This window comes from Kryptolebias marmoratus, linkage group LG18, assembly GCF_001649575.2.
Source record: "Kryptolebias marmoratus isolate JLee-2015 linkage group LG18, ASM164957v2, whole genome shotgun sequence".
NCBI lineage: Eukaryota > Metazoa > Chordata > Actinopteri > Cyprinodontiformes > Rivulidae > Kryptolebias > Kryptolebias marmoratus.
In genome coordinates, this window is record NC_051447.1 from 8670452 (window position 1) to 8685778 (window position 15327).

General features: G+C 38.2%; 1 protein-coding gene across 1 annotated transcript in view; it reads left to right on the forward strand.

Moving 5' to 3' along the window:
* The window catches only part of ptn (pleiotrophin), a 69641-nt gene extending 55637 nt beyond the window's left edge, over nt 1–14004 (forward strand). Inside the window, exons 4-5 of the mRNA XM_017411681.3 lie at nt 3379–3540; nt 13394–14004. Of these exons, the coding sequence (XP_017267170.1) occupies nt 3379–3540; nt 13394–13443 (212 nt within the window). The 3' untranslated portion in view covers nt 13444–14004. The remainder of the gene's footprint in view (nt 1–3378; nt 3541–13393) is intronic.
* Nucleotides 14005–15327: the final 1323 nt, after the last annotated feature.

Below are 15327 nucleotides of genomic sequence, written 5' to 3' on the forward strand. Positions count from 1 at the left end.
AAACGTAGTCAAAACTTAGTCAAGGCTCTGGTTAGATACGGGGGCTGCGAGTCTAACCCAGGAGGTTCGATGCTCCAGCGTAGGTCTGGTCTCAGCTGGAAGCTTAAGTACTGGCAGTCTTCATTAACTGAATCAGGATCACCTGTGGAGGAAGAACACTGGAGGAACCGCCCCAAGGCGGGGCTAGAAACTCCAGATCCCTACAGTTAACAGATCATCACTGGGGGCTTTCTTCCTGATGTACTCCAGGATCTTGGTTGTTTCATCCTGTATAGTGGCTCTGATGCTCACTAGTCCTCTGCTTCGCTTAGTGTACATTCTCAGGGTGCTGGACTTAGGGTGAATATATATATATATATATATATATATATATATATATATATATATAACTAAATTTTATGGTCTAGATGAATATTTTCTTCAAAAGTCAGGAGATCAAACAATACTTGGGAAGGAGCAGCACTTTTTATATCTTTGGATGCCCAAGCAGCAGGGAGACTTGTTGTGTTTTTTAGCAATCTGTGTTGCTCTCTTGCCAGTAATGTCTTTCCAGCAGCCTACATGCAAAGTCTGTATGGTGGCCAACGGCTGTATTGGCCGATGATTTGAGACAGAGGTTGAAGGAGCTGAGTTTCTAACATTTCCTCACCAATTCCTTCAATTCCTCGTAGTTTAGCTCAGAGATGTGCATGCAGGTTTTTGTCTGCATGGAAAGAGTGAACATAACTAGGTGCATTACAGTGTCAGAGACTTTGCTTAGGTAACAGATTTCAGTCTTACAAAACACAACATCCTCTAACTTGGTGCTTTGTGGGTAATTGCAGCTGTAAATAACCCATCTCCCCATGCAGGGAACGAATAGTGAGAAGAAAAACTGATGGAATGCATGTTAGCTTTAAGTGGTGCCCTGCTAAAAGTGGTTCCTCACAGTGATGCAACTGTTGGGAGACTAGTTGGTGAATCAAAATTGCGTGAAAACATGCAAATCTTCCATTACAGCCTCTCTGAGTGTTTGTGACCAAGAGGCCAGCGAGTGTGAGGCCGTGTTTTGCATGACCAGTGTTTGAAAATAACAGTTTATTTTCACATGCACAACTTGCAAAACTGTATTCTTAGCTTTGTCCTTTACCCACATTATACCCTGGTTGGTGTCAAAATATAGCTTGAGCTCTCTTGAAATGGTTTTGAGATATCCACTATGACTCTTTGATTATTTTTGAGAGAAAATCTGTTGAACAAAGTTTTTGAACATGTTCAAAGTTCAACTGACAGGACTGCATGGCTCTGCAATTCATAAGAGAGGAAACGGAGAACCCCACAAAGGTCATAAGACCTGCTGGAGACCTGGTAGACACCACCTCAACAAGTCTGTTGCTCAAAAAAAGGCTTGAAAAAAATAAAAGCTTTTTTTTTTTTTTTCTTTTACTTTCGGAATGCCCATGAGAAGACACAAATAAGACAAAAAGGATGAGTCTCATGACATGTTACTTGTCTTTTAAGATGCAAAATACTCTGGAGGATTAGGCAAAACACCACTTAAAACTCATGGTTAAAATCTTTTTTCTTAATTGATAGATTACTTGTTGGAAGAGTGCAAATTATACAGTGATAATCCAAGTGGGTCGTCTTTATTTTCACATGAAATTATATTTTATGGTTTATGGAGGAACCAAAGATGCAAACAATTAGGGGTTTTGATAGATATTTGTCGCTACTACGTGCATTTTGAAAACAATTTATTCCTCCTTTTTTTTACTCTGGTAGGTTTAGGGTAAAGAGAAAAACTTTTTAACAACTACTGTACCTCCCCCTGAAAGAAAGTCGAAGAAAAGTTCAAAAGGAAAATGGCAGCTTAGGCCTGTTAATGCCAGTTAGCGAAAGGGAATTTTAGGCAAAAGTTAGAAAGGTTAACTTTCATTGTCAAAAACTCTTGGAGAATTGGAAAGTGATTTAATTAGAATACTTACCGCTCACTTTGTCTGCTTGACTTGTGGTGAGTTTTAACCTTTTTTAGACAGGTTGGTTCTTAGGTTGGGAAGTTCAGCTAACAGTGAAACTGACAGTGGGGGAAGAGGTGGTTCATATCTTAATTAGCAGGTACATCCCTGCAGTAACAGGTTTCTTCTCATGTAATTTCAGCCATTTTCTTTCAACTATTTTTTATTTGTGAAGATTTAAACAAATGCAAAAGTATCATACTGTATTATTGCTTGTAAACAATTAGTAACATGTAGAGGCTTTACTTTAAAATGACATAAACCCTCCATTTAATCTACTGCTATGTGAAGAAATATACAGTTTATTAATACATTAATATTATATGACAGTTTACACTTAGGAAATCCACCATAAAATGCCACCACATCCACAGGCAGTATATTGCTTTTTCATAGCAATTTTCAACAATGTTTTATAACCCATCATATATATTTTTTCCTGCTTCTATTACATGTGAAACCTCAGAAAAGCCACCGGCTTGCTGACAAATTCCCATCAAGGGGGAGCTCTCTATCTCCCTCACACATAAATTACAGTTGGGGGGTTTTTAGAGTTGGTTGCTCAGGAGGTCCCTGTAGGATTCCAACAACAATGGCCCCGTCACCCCCCCTCCCACCTCCTCTCTACGCTCCCTTCTCTTCTTGTCCTCACCTCTCCTCCCACCTCTCTCCAGCTCTGATGAGCACTCTGGGATCTCAGCCGCGGTGACACAGGCTTTTATGTGCGAGGGAGCTGACGAATGAGTGTCACAGCCTCGAGGGAGCACGGCCGGACTGGCAGCGGAATAACGCAAGGAAGAAACATGAGAGGCACACACTCGCGTACGCACACATGCTCAGTAAACCAACTTCTGTAACGTACACCGGCAGCTGCTGCCAAAGCAATCTCAGATCTCCTTTGGTTGTGTTTAAATGCACAAGCAACAGGAACGTTTTATGCATGTGCTTTCATTTAAAAGTACTTTCACTGCTTGGCAGCTGAGGGTTGTATCTCTGCGTTGTTTCCAGGATGAAGCGCAGCCAGGTTGTTTTTGATTACACTCATCTGTGAGTGTATTTCATCATATAAGAAATATATGATCAAAACTGGGCTCCATCTGTTTCTGCAAGGAAAAACATCCTTTGTTGCTAAGAAAAGCTCCTATTAAAGTCACTGTGTGGAGGTAACAGCCAATTGCTCATCAAACAGCCATTAAAGGTCCATGACTCACAAATCCCTAAGCTCAGGGCGCTCCTTTCAGTCACTCACTGCAGTTAAAACAAATATAGAATCTGCCTTGTGTCATTATTATCAGCTTTTCTGCTTGTTTTTTTTCCCTGTTCAAGTGCCTCTCTAAACCAGAGCATCTAATCCCGCTTCTGATTTCTGCGTTTACTTCAGGGGAATGCAAGTACAACTTCCAGGCCTGGGGGGAGTGTGACCTGGCGACGGGCAAGAAGAACAGGACGGGGGTTCTGAAGCGAGCGCTCATGGATGCGACCTGCGCCACCACCGTCACGGCAACTAAGCCATGTGGGAAAATGCCCAAGACCAAGCTGCAAGGTAGGAATAGATCATCACTCGATAAGACGAGAACCATCACGGGACACGTCGAGCCTGTTGGCGACAACTAGGATTCACAGAAGTCACGTTGATGAATCATGTCCGCCAAACTGTTGAATGTTGGTTGAATGCTGCACATTACATTTCCTGAGCGAGTGAAAAAAAAATCTCAATGTGGTAGAGATCAAGTGACTGATTTGGATATTGCAAAATCTTTAATTCACCTCTTTGGTTAATTTTGCAGTATTTTTGGGGGGAGGAGTCATGAATCTTGATTAGGAAGACTTTTCCAGTCAACTTTGCAACATTTTGCTGAATCTGAGCAGTTAAAACAATCAAATCACTGTTTAACACAGATGACAAACTGCAGTTACAATCCATATGGTTTTTTTAGCACCTCTAATTTATTTTGTTGAAATGGTCTTTAGCTCTAATGACTGGGATTAATTTATGCAAGTATTGTTGAGGAAAATATGAATGTAGTCATTTTATTTATCCAATGGTTTTGTCTGTTATGAAGCATCAAAGCCTTAAGCAGGTACATTTATCTCTGCTTTTATTTCCTCTTGTTTCAATTACTGCAACAATTTAAAGTTGTCTTGAAAAAAAGCTCTCAGATGGTATGAACACCATGTCAAGGCTCTGAACTAGAACAAACAGAAGAACACGCATGGCCCCGGTTTTATCGTCCATTCATTAATTACCAGTTACTTTTAGAATTATTTTTGTAGTCTCTGTGTTAACTTTTAGCACTTTGCATGATGAGCCACATCAGTTTATTTCTTACTCATAAAAGCCCTAATCAAACTAAAATCAGCTTTCAATTGAATCCCCAGTAAAAACAGCAACAAGTAAGCAGCAAAACTGTTAAAGTAATGAGGCTTTATTGGAATCTGCAATCACGCTATAAACATCAAATTAAAATCTCTTACACATTAAAATAATTAAATGGCTGTCTTACTGTCTAACGCTGCCAGTTAATCTGAACAGCATTTTTTTTTTATCAAGAAAAGACACAGTCCTTATTACAAAACAAATACCACTATAAAAAAAATGTAAAAAACGCATTTAGTGTAACTTGTGCAATATTCACCTTTCGGTCTCTTGGTTTTATATTTTAAAACAGATTTACAGAAGTATACCATCCTCTGTTCAATAATGTTTTTTGTGTCTATAAGCTAGGAAGAGATGCCTTTAGTTTCCAAAGAAATGCAATTTCATTGGTTTGGATCAAAAGCAAGACTCTGGCAGAGACAAGCTGACAATTTACAAGAAGAAAGACTGCAGGCTTTTTTTTTTTTTTTGTTACACTGTCAGGTCATTGTAAACAGTCACAAGGAATGTTAGATCAGTGGGTTTGCTGTATTTATTATAGCTGAAGGGATGTTTACCACTTGGATGTCTCTGTATCTTCTGCTACAACGCTGACAAGCTTGTAAATTGTGCTGTTTTAGTTGTTTTATTTTTCCTTAAGAGAATCAAAAAAAAAGGGAATCTAAATTTTGTTCTAACAAGAATGAATTAGCATCGTTATGAGTATCAAGGTACACATGTGAATGAACTTTTTTTTTCAACTTTCTTATAATTACTGTGCAAGTTCAGTCGACTCTCATTTTGTCTCCTGGTACATCTCTCGCTGATTGCATCTTTGCTGATTCCAACAAACCCCTGCAAATGATTTAATCTCAGGCGGTGTCGACTGTGATTCGCATTCATATTCAATTCACCATCAGCTCGAAGGAAATCCTCCTACTTAAGTGTGAATTTAAGCAGTGAGTGACAGCATTAAAGCCGGGCTGAGAGAGTTAACTCACTATTCAGCTGTAATTACAGGGTTTTAGCCTTTCTGAGTTGTGTCAAAGTCACGCAACTCTGGATGACTGTTGGCTTCTTGCATTTTCTGGCAAATGGAGAGGTATCAGAAATTTTGAGTGGCAACAAGAATTGACCTAATGGGAAAATTTTAATCATGTTAACCCACATGGAATACATTACTGTCTGCTGAAAGACTTAAACCGGTTGTAAGAAGGGCTCGATTCCCTGCGTCTGTGCCTCTTGTTAGTTTTTGCAAACAGGGATGCAAATGACCCAGCGTGAATGTCCCATTGTCTAAACAGAATTATTATGAGTCTGAAACTGTTGCCAGTGGCCACAAACTGCTGCCTTATCACGCTCAGCAGATGACATGTGTACTCATAAGGTTTGCACAAAGAGTTTGCCTAAGCTTGCTGTCATTTCGTCAAATGACCGCAGACCGCATGGGCTCATAATGACAGAAATAAGTCAATGTGAGTACTTCTGAGGCAATCTGCAAAACTATAAAATGTTTCATATTGTTCTGCTTTGCAATTTGTCTCTGATTTTATGACAAACTCTATTTAACACTCAGTGATACACTGTGACAGGTCTGCGAAGCAACCAGTTTTTGCAACAAATACCATATATGGCACTTTGTGCCTCTCAAGAAACATATGGGTTGTAAAAAATATAGTGAATCTGTCTTTTAGCATTGTAAATTATTGTGGACTTTCACTGTTTTAGAAATTTAGTTTTATTTAGTGTAAAAGACAATATCCATCTCTGTAACAAAAAATTAGATTTGTGAAAATCCTCAATCATTAGATCTTTAGGGAAGTTTCTATAGCCACAATCTTTTTTACAGATTTGAATACTTCTACAATTTGTAATTTAATATTTATTCCTTTCCTAGTATATTCATATATATATCTTCATATGTTGCCACCCAGCTCGCCTTATTTTTCCACATGGGTGGTTCCACTTCACTTCAAGCTCAGGTCCTCTACCGGAGGCCTGGGAGCTTTAGCGTTCTGTGCAGTATCTTAGCTGTTCCTAGGACTGTGCTCCTCTCCACAGAGATCTCTGAGGTTGTTCCTGGGATCCGTTGGAGCCAATCTCCCAGTTTTTGGGGTCACAACACCAAGCGCTTCAATGACTACAGTTTTGACTGATGTTTCTCTCTGGCCAGTCAATGGCCTGCAGTCTCCTGATGTCGAACCTTCAGCTTGACTCGGCTTGCTTGGAACCTGGGCTGTGTAGGTTCTAAGAAGCGAGCTGAAAGTGGATGGGACTACCCAGTGAAATGACTCTGAACCCACATCAGGTCAGTCTGAGTAGGGCCAAGTCAAGCCCATGGGAAAAGGCCAAAAAAGGGAACAGTAGCTCAAATAACCACTCGTTACAAAGCTCCGCAGAATATCATCTCTGGTAACACAACAAATGGGGTCACATTATAACTTTAAACTTAGATCATGCCACTTTATTTATTCTTTCATTTTTTTATGGTTTTCTTTCAAATTAATTTTTTTGTGCATCGTCATTTTGAATCATTTTTAATCAGCTTTAGGTCAATCACGTATTTGCCTTTTGACTGTGAACTCATGTAATATGAACTAGTACTTGCTTAATGTTAAGAATACTATATTTTCAGAATTGAATTGGGCCATCAAGACCACCTGACTAAAGGGCTTTACTGTACATGACATATTTAGAAGTTAGAGCTTATATAAAGCCTTGCTCATACAAAGAAAATTGCTACTATATACTATATACTCTCTCTATATATACTATATATGGTTGTAATACATCCTTTAAATATATAGAAAATATGGATAAAAGACAAATACAGCAGTATCACTCGCTGGTTTTATTGGAAACCTCTAGTTTTTAATGTTTTTTCAAGAATTACTTTCAAAGAATTCCAGCATTTTTAATCTCCAAATTGGCTACAGTGTGCAGCTCTTTTGTTCTGTAATCTACTCAGCTGAGATGGAATCCACTGCATTTTGAAATGAGAGTACGAAAAGGTCTTTTGAATAGCTTTTAAACTGGTCCTTGGTGCTTTGATTCGTGACACATAAACTTGATTTAGTCTGCATAGTTTTGGACCATGCAAGCTCGTCCATAAAACATTTAACTTTGCAAATAAAACGGATTGAAACAAAAGTTTAGGTTTTCTTGTGCATGAATGCATCCACATTAGGCAGATATGTCTGTGTTTTCATCTTGAAAAAAGGAACATGTTCACAATATACTATTGCTGCTGATGGTCCGAGAGTGTGACTGTAAGTCAGATTGAATTGGGCTTGAAGCCAAGTGTGTTACATTGTATTCGTGTTGTAGTCACTTCTGATTAGGACTGGCTGTAAGAATGCAGACTGACAATCTTCGAGGTGTGAGAACTGAGGGTAAAGGAGAAGTAAAGCGAGGATGCCAAAGGTCCAGATGAAGGCAGGCAGTTGGAGAGACAGGCTACCTAAATGAAGTGTGACTTTCTGTTAGTGCTATTTGGAAGATGAGCTATGTGAAGGAGAGTCACCAGGAAAAGAAAGACGGGGTGTTATGCACAACAACTTGTGTACGGGAAGAAGAGTTGTGCTTTTCATGCATGTCATTGAATGGTAGAGGCACAGGCTGCAGCAGTGAGAGAGGTCATGAAAAATAAAGAAATCTTTGGCTTTGGAGTGACTGAGATGAAGACAGGACAGGCCACCGAACCCCCCAGCTGGACACAAAAGTTTGCCCACCCAAATCTGCAATTCCGAACACCAACCATTGGGTTTGGGAGATAGGGTTCCCCTGACTGCAGCGGGTTGCTGTGGTGGGGGGTAGCATCTGCCACTTACAGATTCTGGAAGAGACAATACTTTGAGTCCCCCAGAGGAGAGATCAGAGATCCAGAGGTGCTTTCTGGTCCAGGTGAAACGCAGACCCCGTGGAGCAAAAGAGAGAACAAAGAATGACAGAAATGAAGCATTATGAATGCATGTTGAAATCTCAAGGTCCCCACCTTTTCTTTCAGCCGAACAGGAGAGAAGAGCACAGGAGGGAGCTTTTGGATGCCAGAGTTGATTTTTAAGTCAAACAAAAGGCTTTGTTTGGACAAAATATGGCATCTCCACTTTTGTATGGAGCCTATTTAGCTTTGCCATTTTTTTTTAAAGACAGTTGGTATTCTGTTTTTTTTCCCTCTCTGTTTTTTCTTTTTGAAATCAAAGACTTGCATTCACAGTCACATATTAAATTATTTCACTTAGTATTCCTGCCTTACAAAGGAAGTGAAGTGCACCTCTTGAAACTGTCAAGTAAAGAAAAGAAAGTCTCAAGTTGAAATCTGGCTAAACTGGTAGAAAGATAAAATTGTAAAAGCCATTTTAGGCATTTCATGGGAATCATATTTGACAGTCCTATTACAGAAAAAAAATGTGAAAAAACCACACTCTTTTGTTAAGCTAAAATTTACCCTGAAAAAAATTTATTGACAATTTGAACTTATAAATACGTCAACATTGGTCTCTAATTCCACTGAACACATGCCTGTTGCTTTAGCTTTCTAATCTCCTGTCTGCCTGCGACAGCACAAAAGGGAGCAGTAGTTGCAGCTCAACGTGCAGAATAATGCTCAAAACATTCCAAGTTGTCTTAAAAATATACTTTTTGAACAGTACAGCCTTTGAGATGAGGATGGACATACACCAAAACCCCTCAGCTGTTGTTTCCATTTTTATTCAATGTAGTGAAGGTGAGCATAGCCTGATCTACAAAGGTACTGCAAAAATAAAATAAAATAATGACAAATTACGAGTAGAAGTTTGGCAAACTAATCATTGCTCATCTGAACAGTTTAAATACCAATATACCCAGAATAAAATTAGTTTTGGTCATGGTCTTTAAGAATTTCTAGTTTTGTTATCCTGATTTTTTTTTTTTTGTTTGTCCTGTTTTCTGCTGTCATGTCACACCTGGTTCTGATTTCTGATTGTCGCACCTGTTCTGCATTTAGTTGTTAGTTCCCTCAGGGAATATATACTGAAGAAATGCTGGATTGTCTTTGCTGAGTTTCCTGAATTGTGGTTTACCTAACAGTCATTGTTTTTTGTAATGTTTGATTATGATTATTATGTCAGACCCACCCCTAACTATGCATTGTGACGGCTATTCAAGCACATGTTGTCTTAGAGGAAACTTCATTGCATACTCCACAAAAGCTGAGACTCTTGGGTGGTTTATTTGAGGTGGCAAAAACAAGAGCAAAGTTTATTCTGGCCAGGACGTCTCATACTTCGCAAGAAACTCAAGCACAGAACTCCTGAGAAGTCTGCAAACTTTTGCTCCAGCAGAAAACTAGGAATGTCAACATTTCCATTTTTGTTTTTGGTATTAACCAATCCCACCTTTAAATTACTGAACAATCACACAGCAGTTGTCGAACACCACACAAGAACAAAGTTCTGCCCAGATGATGTGTCGAGAACAAGCTGCAAAAACTCCAAAACTTGGGCCGAGGGAGAGAAAAAAGGATGTTTTATCATGTTATGTATAAATGTATGCAAACAATACAGTTACTTTGCTTTAATATAATCATCTCACTCTAGCTTAACAAAATTCATCTGTGGTTAAATTAGTAAAAAAAACAAAAACAAAACATGGTTTAGATGCAAAGTGAGATGTTCTTACCCCAGGACCAAGACCAAAAATAGTTTCAACATGAAATTCAATTAGACTAAATTTAGATGTACTAGAGATTCCCAAGATATGAGAGGACAAAATATATACTTTAATAAACATTAACAATCAGAATTTGAAGAATTGATTGAAACGAATTATTGTGCAAATAATTTGAAAGAAAAAATTCAATAGTAGAGGATTTTCTTCACACAAACAAGGATTAGAATTGATTGTTTCCCAAATGTCAAAAAGTCGCGGCGTCCCTGTTTTGACTTAAGACAGACCTGAGCTGTAGAAAGCAGCAACAGCTCGACTACCACTGTGTCGCACAAGCAAAGACGAGCTGTGTCTCAACGTGCAAATGCAGCAGAAAGCACTCCAGCCCGCTATAAAAGTTTGTCTCACGCAGAGTAGAGAGAACAGTGTGAGAGTGCATCCTTTTTCCTCCATGTTTCTCTCTCCGGGGAGCAGAATGTGCTGACGCCAAACAACGGGGGACGAAAAGGATAGAAAGCATTTCCACGAATTAAAAACAAGAAATCAAATGAGAATGCAGTAGCAATTTCTGTGTTTGCATAGTTGAGTGTTTTTGTGCATCAAAATATTTTTCTCGTCGGTTGCCAACTGACAAGGAGAGATTTCCCAAAAGATTTCCTCGTACACTCTCTGTGAATCTCAAAGGTTGAAGCTCTATTGAAATCTCATTGACTAAGCATAGTAAGTTGTTGCAGTTCAGAACTGCTTGCCAGCATGTTATTAATGGATTTGCAATTTGTGAAGGTGTCCTTTTAACATAATCCCTTCATATGAAGAGTAATTCAAGATTTAAGTATTCATATATAATTACCATATTCATAGATGATTTTTTTTGATGCACTCCTTATATTGGATTTGGAGCGCCGCTTATTTTCATTGGACTCATTTAAAATTTGACACATTTTATAACTGATTAAAACAGGTTTAGCTAAAAGAAATTTAAAAAAGGAAGACGTGGGAAGTTCTAATTTAATCCAAGGTGATTCCACCCAACAGCCCAGAGAGCCCAAAAAGATCTGCTGTCAGTGGAAAATGTTTTTATATGCTGCACTTGAAAACGTTAGCAGTTAACCAGATTGCTTTACAGTTATTCACATGGTATAGATAATAAAATGTGACACAAAAACAATAAATCTGTCGCCAAGTTTAAAGAAAGAGGCACTTCGAGACATCCTTTTTTTGTTGATGGATTTCTTCTCATGAACTTCCACAATATGTCTGGCTCAACAATCAAGAAAGAAAAGTCATTCACCTCTTTTTAACCATTTATTGTCTATTAGAAATACTCGTGTTCTTTAATTTATTTATTTCTGAGTGACCCAGTTTTTTTGTCAAACTCACGTTACACCCAGATTTCCCGATGAGCTTTAGACTTTGCTAATATAACTCCTATTTCTTTTCTCCAAAATTAATCATATCAATTCTTTCTTAAATTACCAATTAAAAAAAGGGCCTAAACATGATACTACCACCAAGTCTTATAGAAAAAGTACTTCCCATAGAATCCTTTTTTCTTTTCTCTAAATGTATTTTTTTTTTTCTTCAGATTAGGCAGCAGTTTTGATTTTTGGATTGATAATTCGTAACTATTTTCTTCAGTCCTTGTGAGTGTGAGTCCCTTATTAATAGATGTTTTGGTAAAGCAGAGTACTGACTGATTAAAAGCACTTAAGTGGCATTTTTAATCCTCGAGGTTCTCATTTTTAACTTACAAATGATAATTTTAGGTAATTTTTATTACCATAAAATATTAATTATACAGCTCCAATTGCATTCTTTATTTAATTTCAATTTGTGACTTCTCTACCAGACACTGTAAAATCCAAATGATTGCAAATAGTCAAACACCACTTAGTGATAAATGGTTATAATGTTTTAGCAAAAATAGTCATTTGCCAGATGAAATTCCTGTGCATTGTAAAACTAATTAGCCAATCTAGCAAGTACAAAATGTTCACCCCAAACAGAAGTCTACTTTTTTCTATGTAACTTTTCTTGTTCTGGCTAAGACTACTTTCATACTGGTTAATGGATGGTCTTTGCAAGGTTGTGGTGAGGTCTTCAGGGGCCTTTTAAGAACATAGATGGTTCTCCATTACGAGTGATAGTGTGAAGTGTTTAAGGCATACACAAAACTTTCAAATCAAGGTCATAGTGGTTTACAATTTTGGTGGTAGCAGATTTGGGTTCTAGGCTCACATGAGGCTTGCTCAGTAAGGACCTGAAGCAGGACGATCATGCAGCTACGACCATGATTGTAGCAAGGTCATGGAAGCAAACTAGAGCAGATGTGAAAGCTATGGTGGTAGCTTTGGCATGATCTTCAGTGCAGTGGACTCCAATCATGGTCCTTGAGGGCCACTATCCTGCATGTTTTACTTGTTTCTCTGCTCCAACACACCTGATTTGAATCAATGGGTGATTAACAAGCTTCTGCAGAACATGAAGAGATAGTTTATCCACTGAATCAGGTGTGTTGGAGCAATGAAACAAATAACACATGCAGGATAGTGGCCCTGGAGGACCAGGATTGGAAACCCCTGTTCTAGTGCAAAGCTGCATTTTGACAGGGTCAAAGAGAGTTGTTTCAGAATGGGTAGATATAAAGCATGGTGAAGGCGCAGAGAGCAAGGTGGATGAGTCCAGCAGCACTAACCAAACAAAGAACCGGGATATTAACTATTTTCTTTATTGTCAGACCTAAATTTGCTCCTCCAAATGTGTAGAAATATCTTGTGTAAGGGTGAGCTTTTGAAAGGAAATCATCAATTTACCACAAATGAATCCTTCATGTGTGTAATTTGACATGTTTCTCTTTAAAACACCGGCATCTGCCCACAGATAAACAAACCCTCCCAAGACAGAAACAATAAAAAGACAAAAATTTGACAAAGAGACACATGCGCACGCAGCCAAGCTCAAACCGCTCAGTGGACCAAGAGTTCAACAAACAACAAGCCAGGAGCTAGCTGGCCAAACGGCTGCTGGTTGTCCTCTGTTTCTGTTTATTAGAGCAGAGAGGTCATGAAGCAGAAACAAAAGACATGCACTACAGCTTCTGCGGTGGCTGCCAGGTGCCACGCCACTCTTGCTGGAAGCCGATAAAGTGGTTGTATAATACGCCAGGCCGCCAAATCAATCCTCGGGACAGAGCGGCGCGAGGTCACGGGCACTGAACCTGCATTCTGGCAAGCTGGCTGATAAAAACTTAAACGGTTATTAGGATCTGAAAACGAAGCACGAGTTTTCTTCATGGAGACGATTGGATTGTGTTTATTTTCAAAGTCGCTACCTCTGGCAGTGAAGGTTCTGTGGGTTTGTCATTTTTATTTTATTTTATTTTTTCTTGCAGATGCAAAGAAGCAAAAGAAGGAAGGAAAGAAGCGTATCCAAATGAACTGATGAGGATTTTCTGAGCCTGAAAAATGGAAGAAGATTATGGAATGATGTCCTCTGCCTTATTTCAATGCAGTTCCTGTTTATATGTCCTGTAGGTTGACAGTAGGGGCCTCTGTAGCTTTGACAAGACCAGTGGAAACAAGCCCTTTTTAGTGAGAATGTGTTTTATGTTTTTTTTTTTCTTTTGTTTTTAGCAAATGATAAAAAAACAACTTGTACTTTGCCTTAGGAGACATAATTCACAGTGGTAGGGTCGGATAATGAGAAGATTTGTTTACTAGTTTTCTCACTTAATTATGTTATCTCTCGGATTATTTTCTTTAGAACAAATTGCCTCGGATTTGTTTTACAGTATAAACAGCCCAGCTCTAATTTGGACACACACAAAAAAAAACACTCTTTAGGCCTGTGCCCTCACTTAATGAAGCAGTTTGTTAAAAGTAAGACTTCAAACATCTCCACTTAATTAAATTGAGCAAAAAAGAAAAAAAAGTCATGCATTTGTAATCTTTAAGTGGTCTAATTTACCAGTAACACTTTTACTTTTAAACAAACTGTGGTAAATTTACAGCGAAAATCCCCATAAGCCTGTTCTGTCAGAAAGTTTTTTTGTTTGATCTCCTGCTGCTCTGCTGTACCTCAGTTTCCAACCACATATTGTTAACCCTTTTCCTCTCTCTCTCTCTCTCTCTCTCGAATGTATTCTTGTAGTCAAGAATTTAACATCTTGTATTCTTCTTGGTATATTTGCAAAACTAAAAAAAATCAATAAAAGTTTGAAAAAAAAAAGACATTTGAGCTTCACCTTTTAATGTCTTCAGTCACTCAAATACAATTGGGGAAAAATTAAAGGTCTAGCATTCTTTGAAGGAATGCATGTCTCCCACTGCTTTTCTTGTCAGAGATTTAAGCTAAGATCCTTTTATGTTGAGAAATAGCGCCAAAGCCAATTTGGTTAAATCCTAAAAGTACTGCTTTGAGTTGTGAATAACCGTCAGCTACTACCTCACCAAAACTTAGCACGATGTCCATAAAATTTATTTAAGTTCAGCCATTTTTGTGTAGGCTAATGTGCATTAGCTGTGGCAGCCATCTTCAATGGGGTAGATTCCAAAGGTCAATCAATTGCAAATGTTCATCCAGTAATCACTTTCTAAGAGCTTCATTAAAATTTGTCCAGTGGTTCATGAGTTATTTTGCTAACAGACAAACACATGCACGCAAAAATATCATCGTTCCACCTTCTCCCTTGGCGGAGGTGGACAAAGGGGAAAAAGTTTTCCAAAACATATCACACATCTTTTTTACTAGAGTTTTTATTTGAAGAGGTTATGGTACAATGTAACCACTTAATGCAGTTCATTTTACAGTGTCATAGCTGGCCAGTGATTTAAAAACACTCAGATTTATTGTTAGGAACAAATCATCAAGAACGCATCAAAACAAAAGTCAGTACCAATGTTACTGTACAGGAAGTATCTCAGTGTGGGGTTAGGGGAGGAGAATCAACCGGGGATTTTTTAGGGAGGGGACATTCAGATAGTATTTAACATATGTATGTACATATCAAATGTACCACGTCTGAGTTACATATAATGTATTCTCATATAGATATGTATATACAAGTCAAACAACATACTGTTTTTGTTTCCTATTGCAATAGAAGCCACAAGCCACAGTGAGTGAATACACAATGAACACCTAAATACATAGGAAAAATGGCAAATTAACACTTGAATGTACGCTTAACACTTGCAGCAGGCTACTGATTTACTGATTTTTTTAAAAAAATTATTATTATTATTTTTCATCTGTTGATTTATATTTTAAATCCAGGCTTTGTTTTGTGACCGTCAAAGTTTAGATCAGATCACTACCCCTCAACCC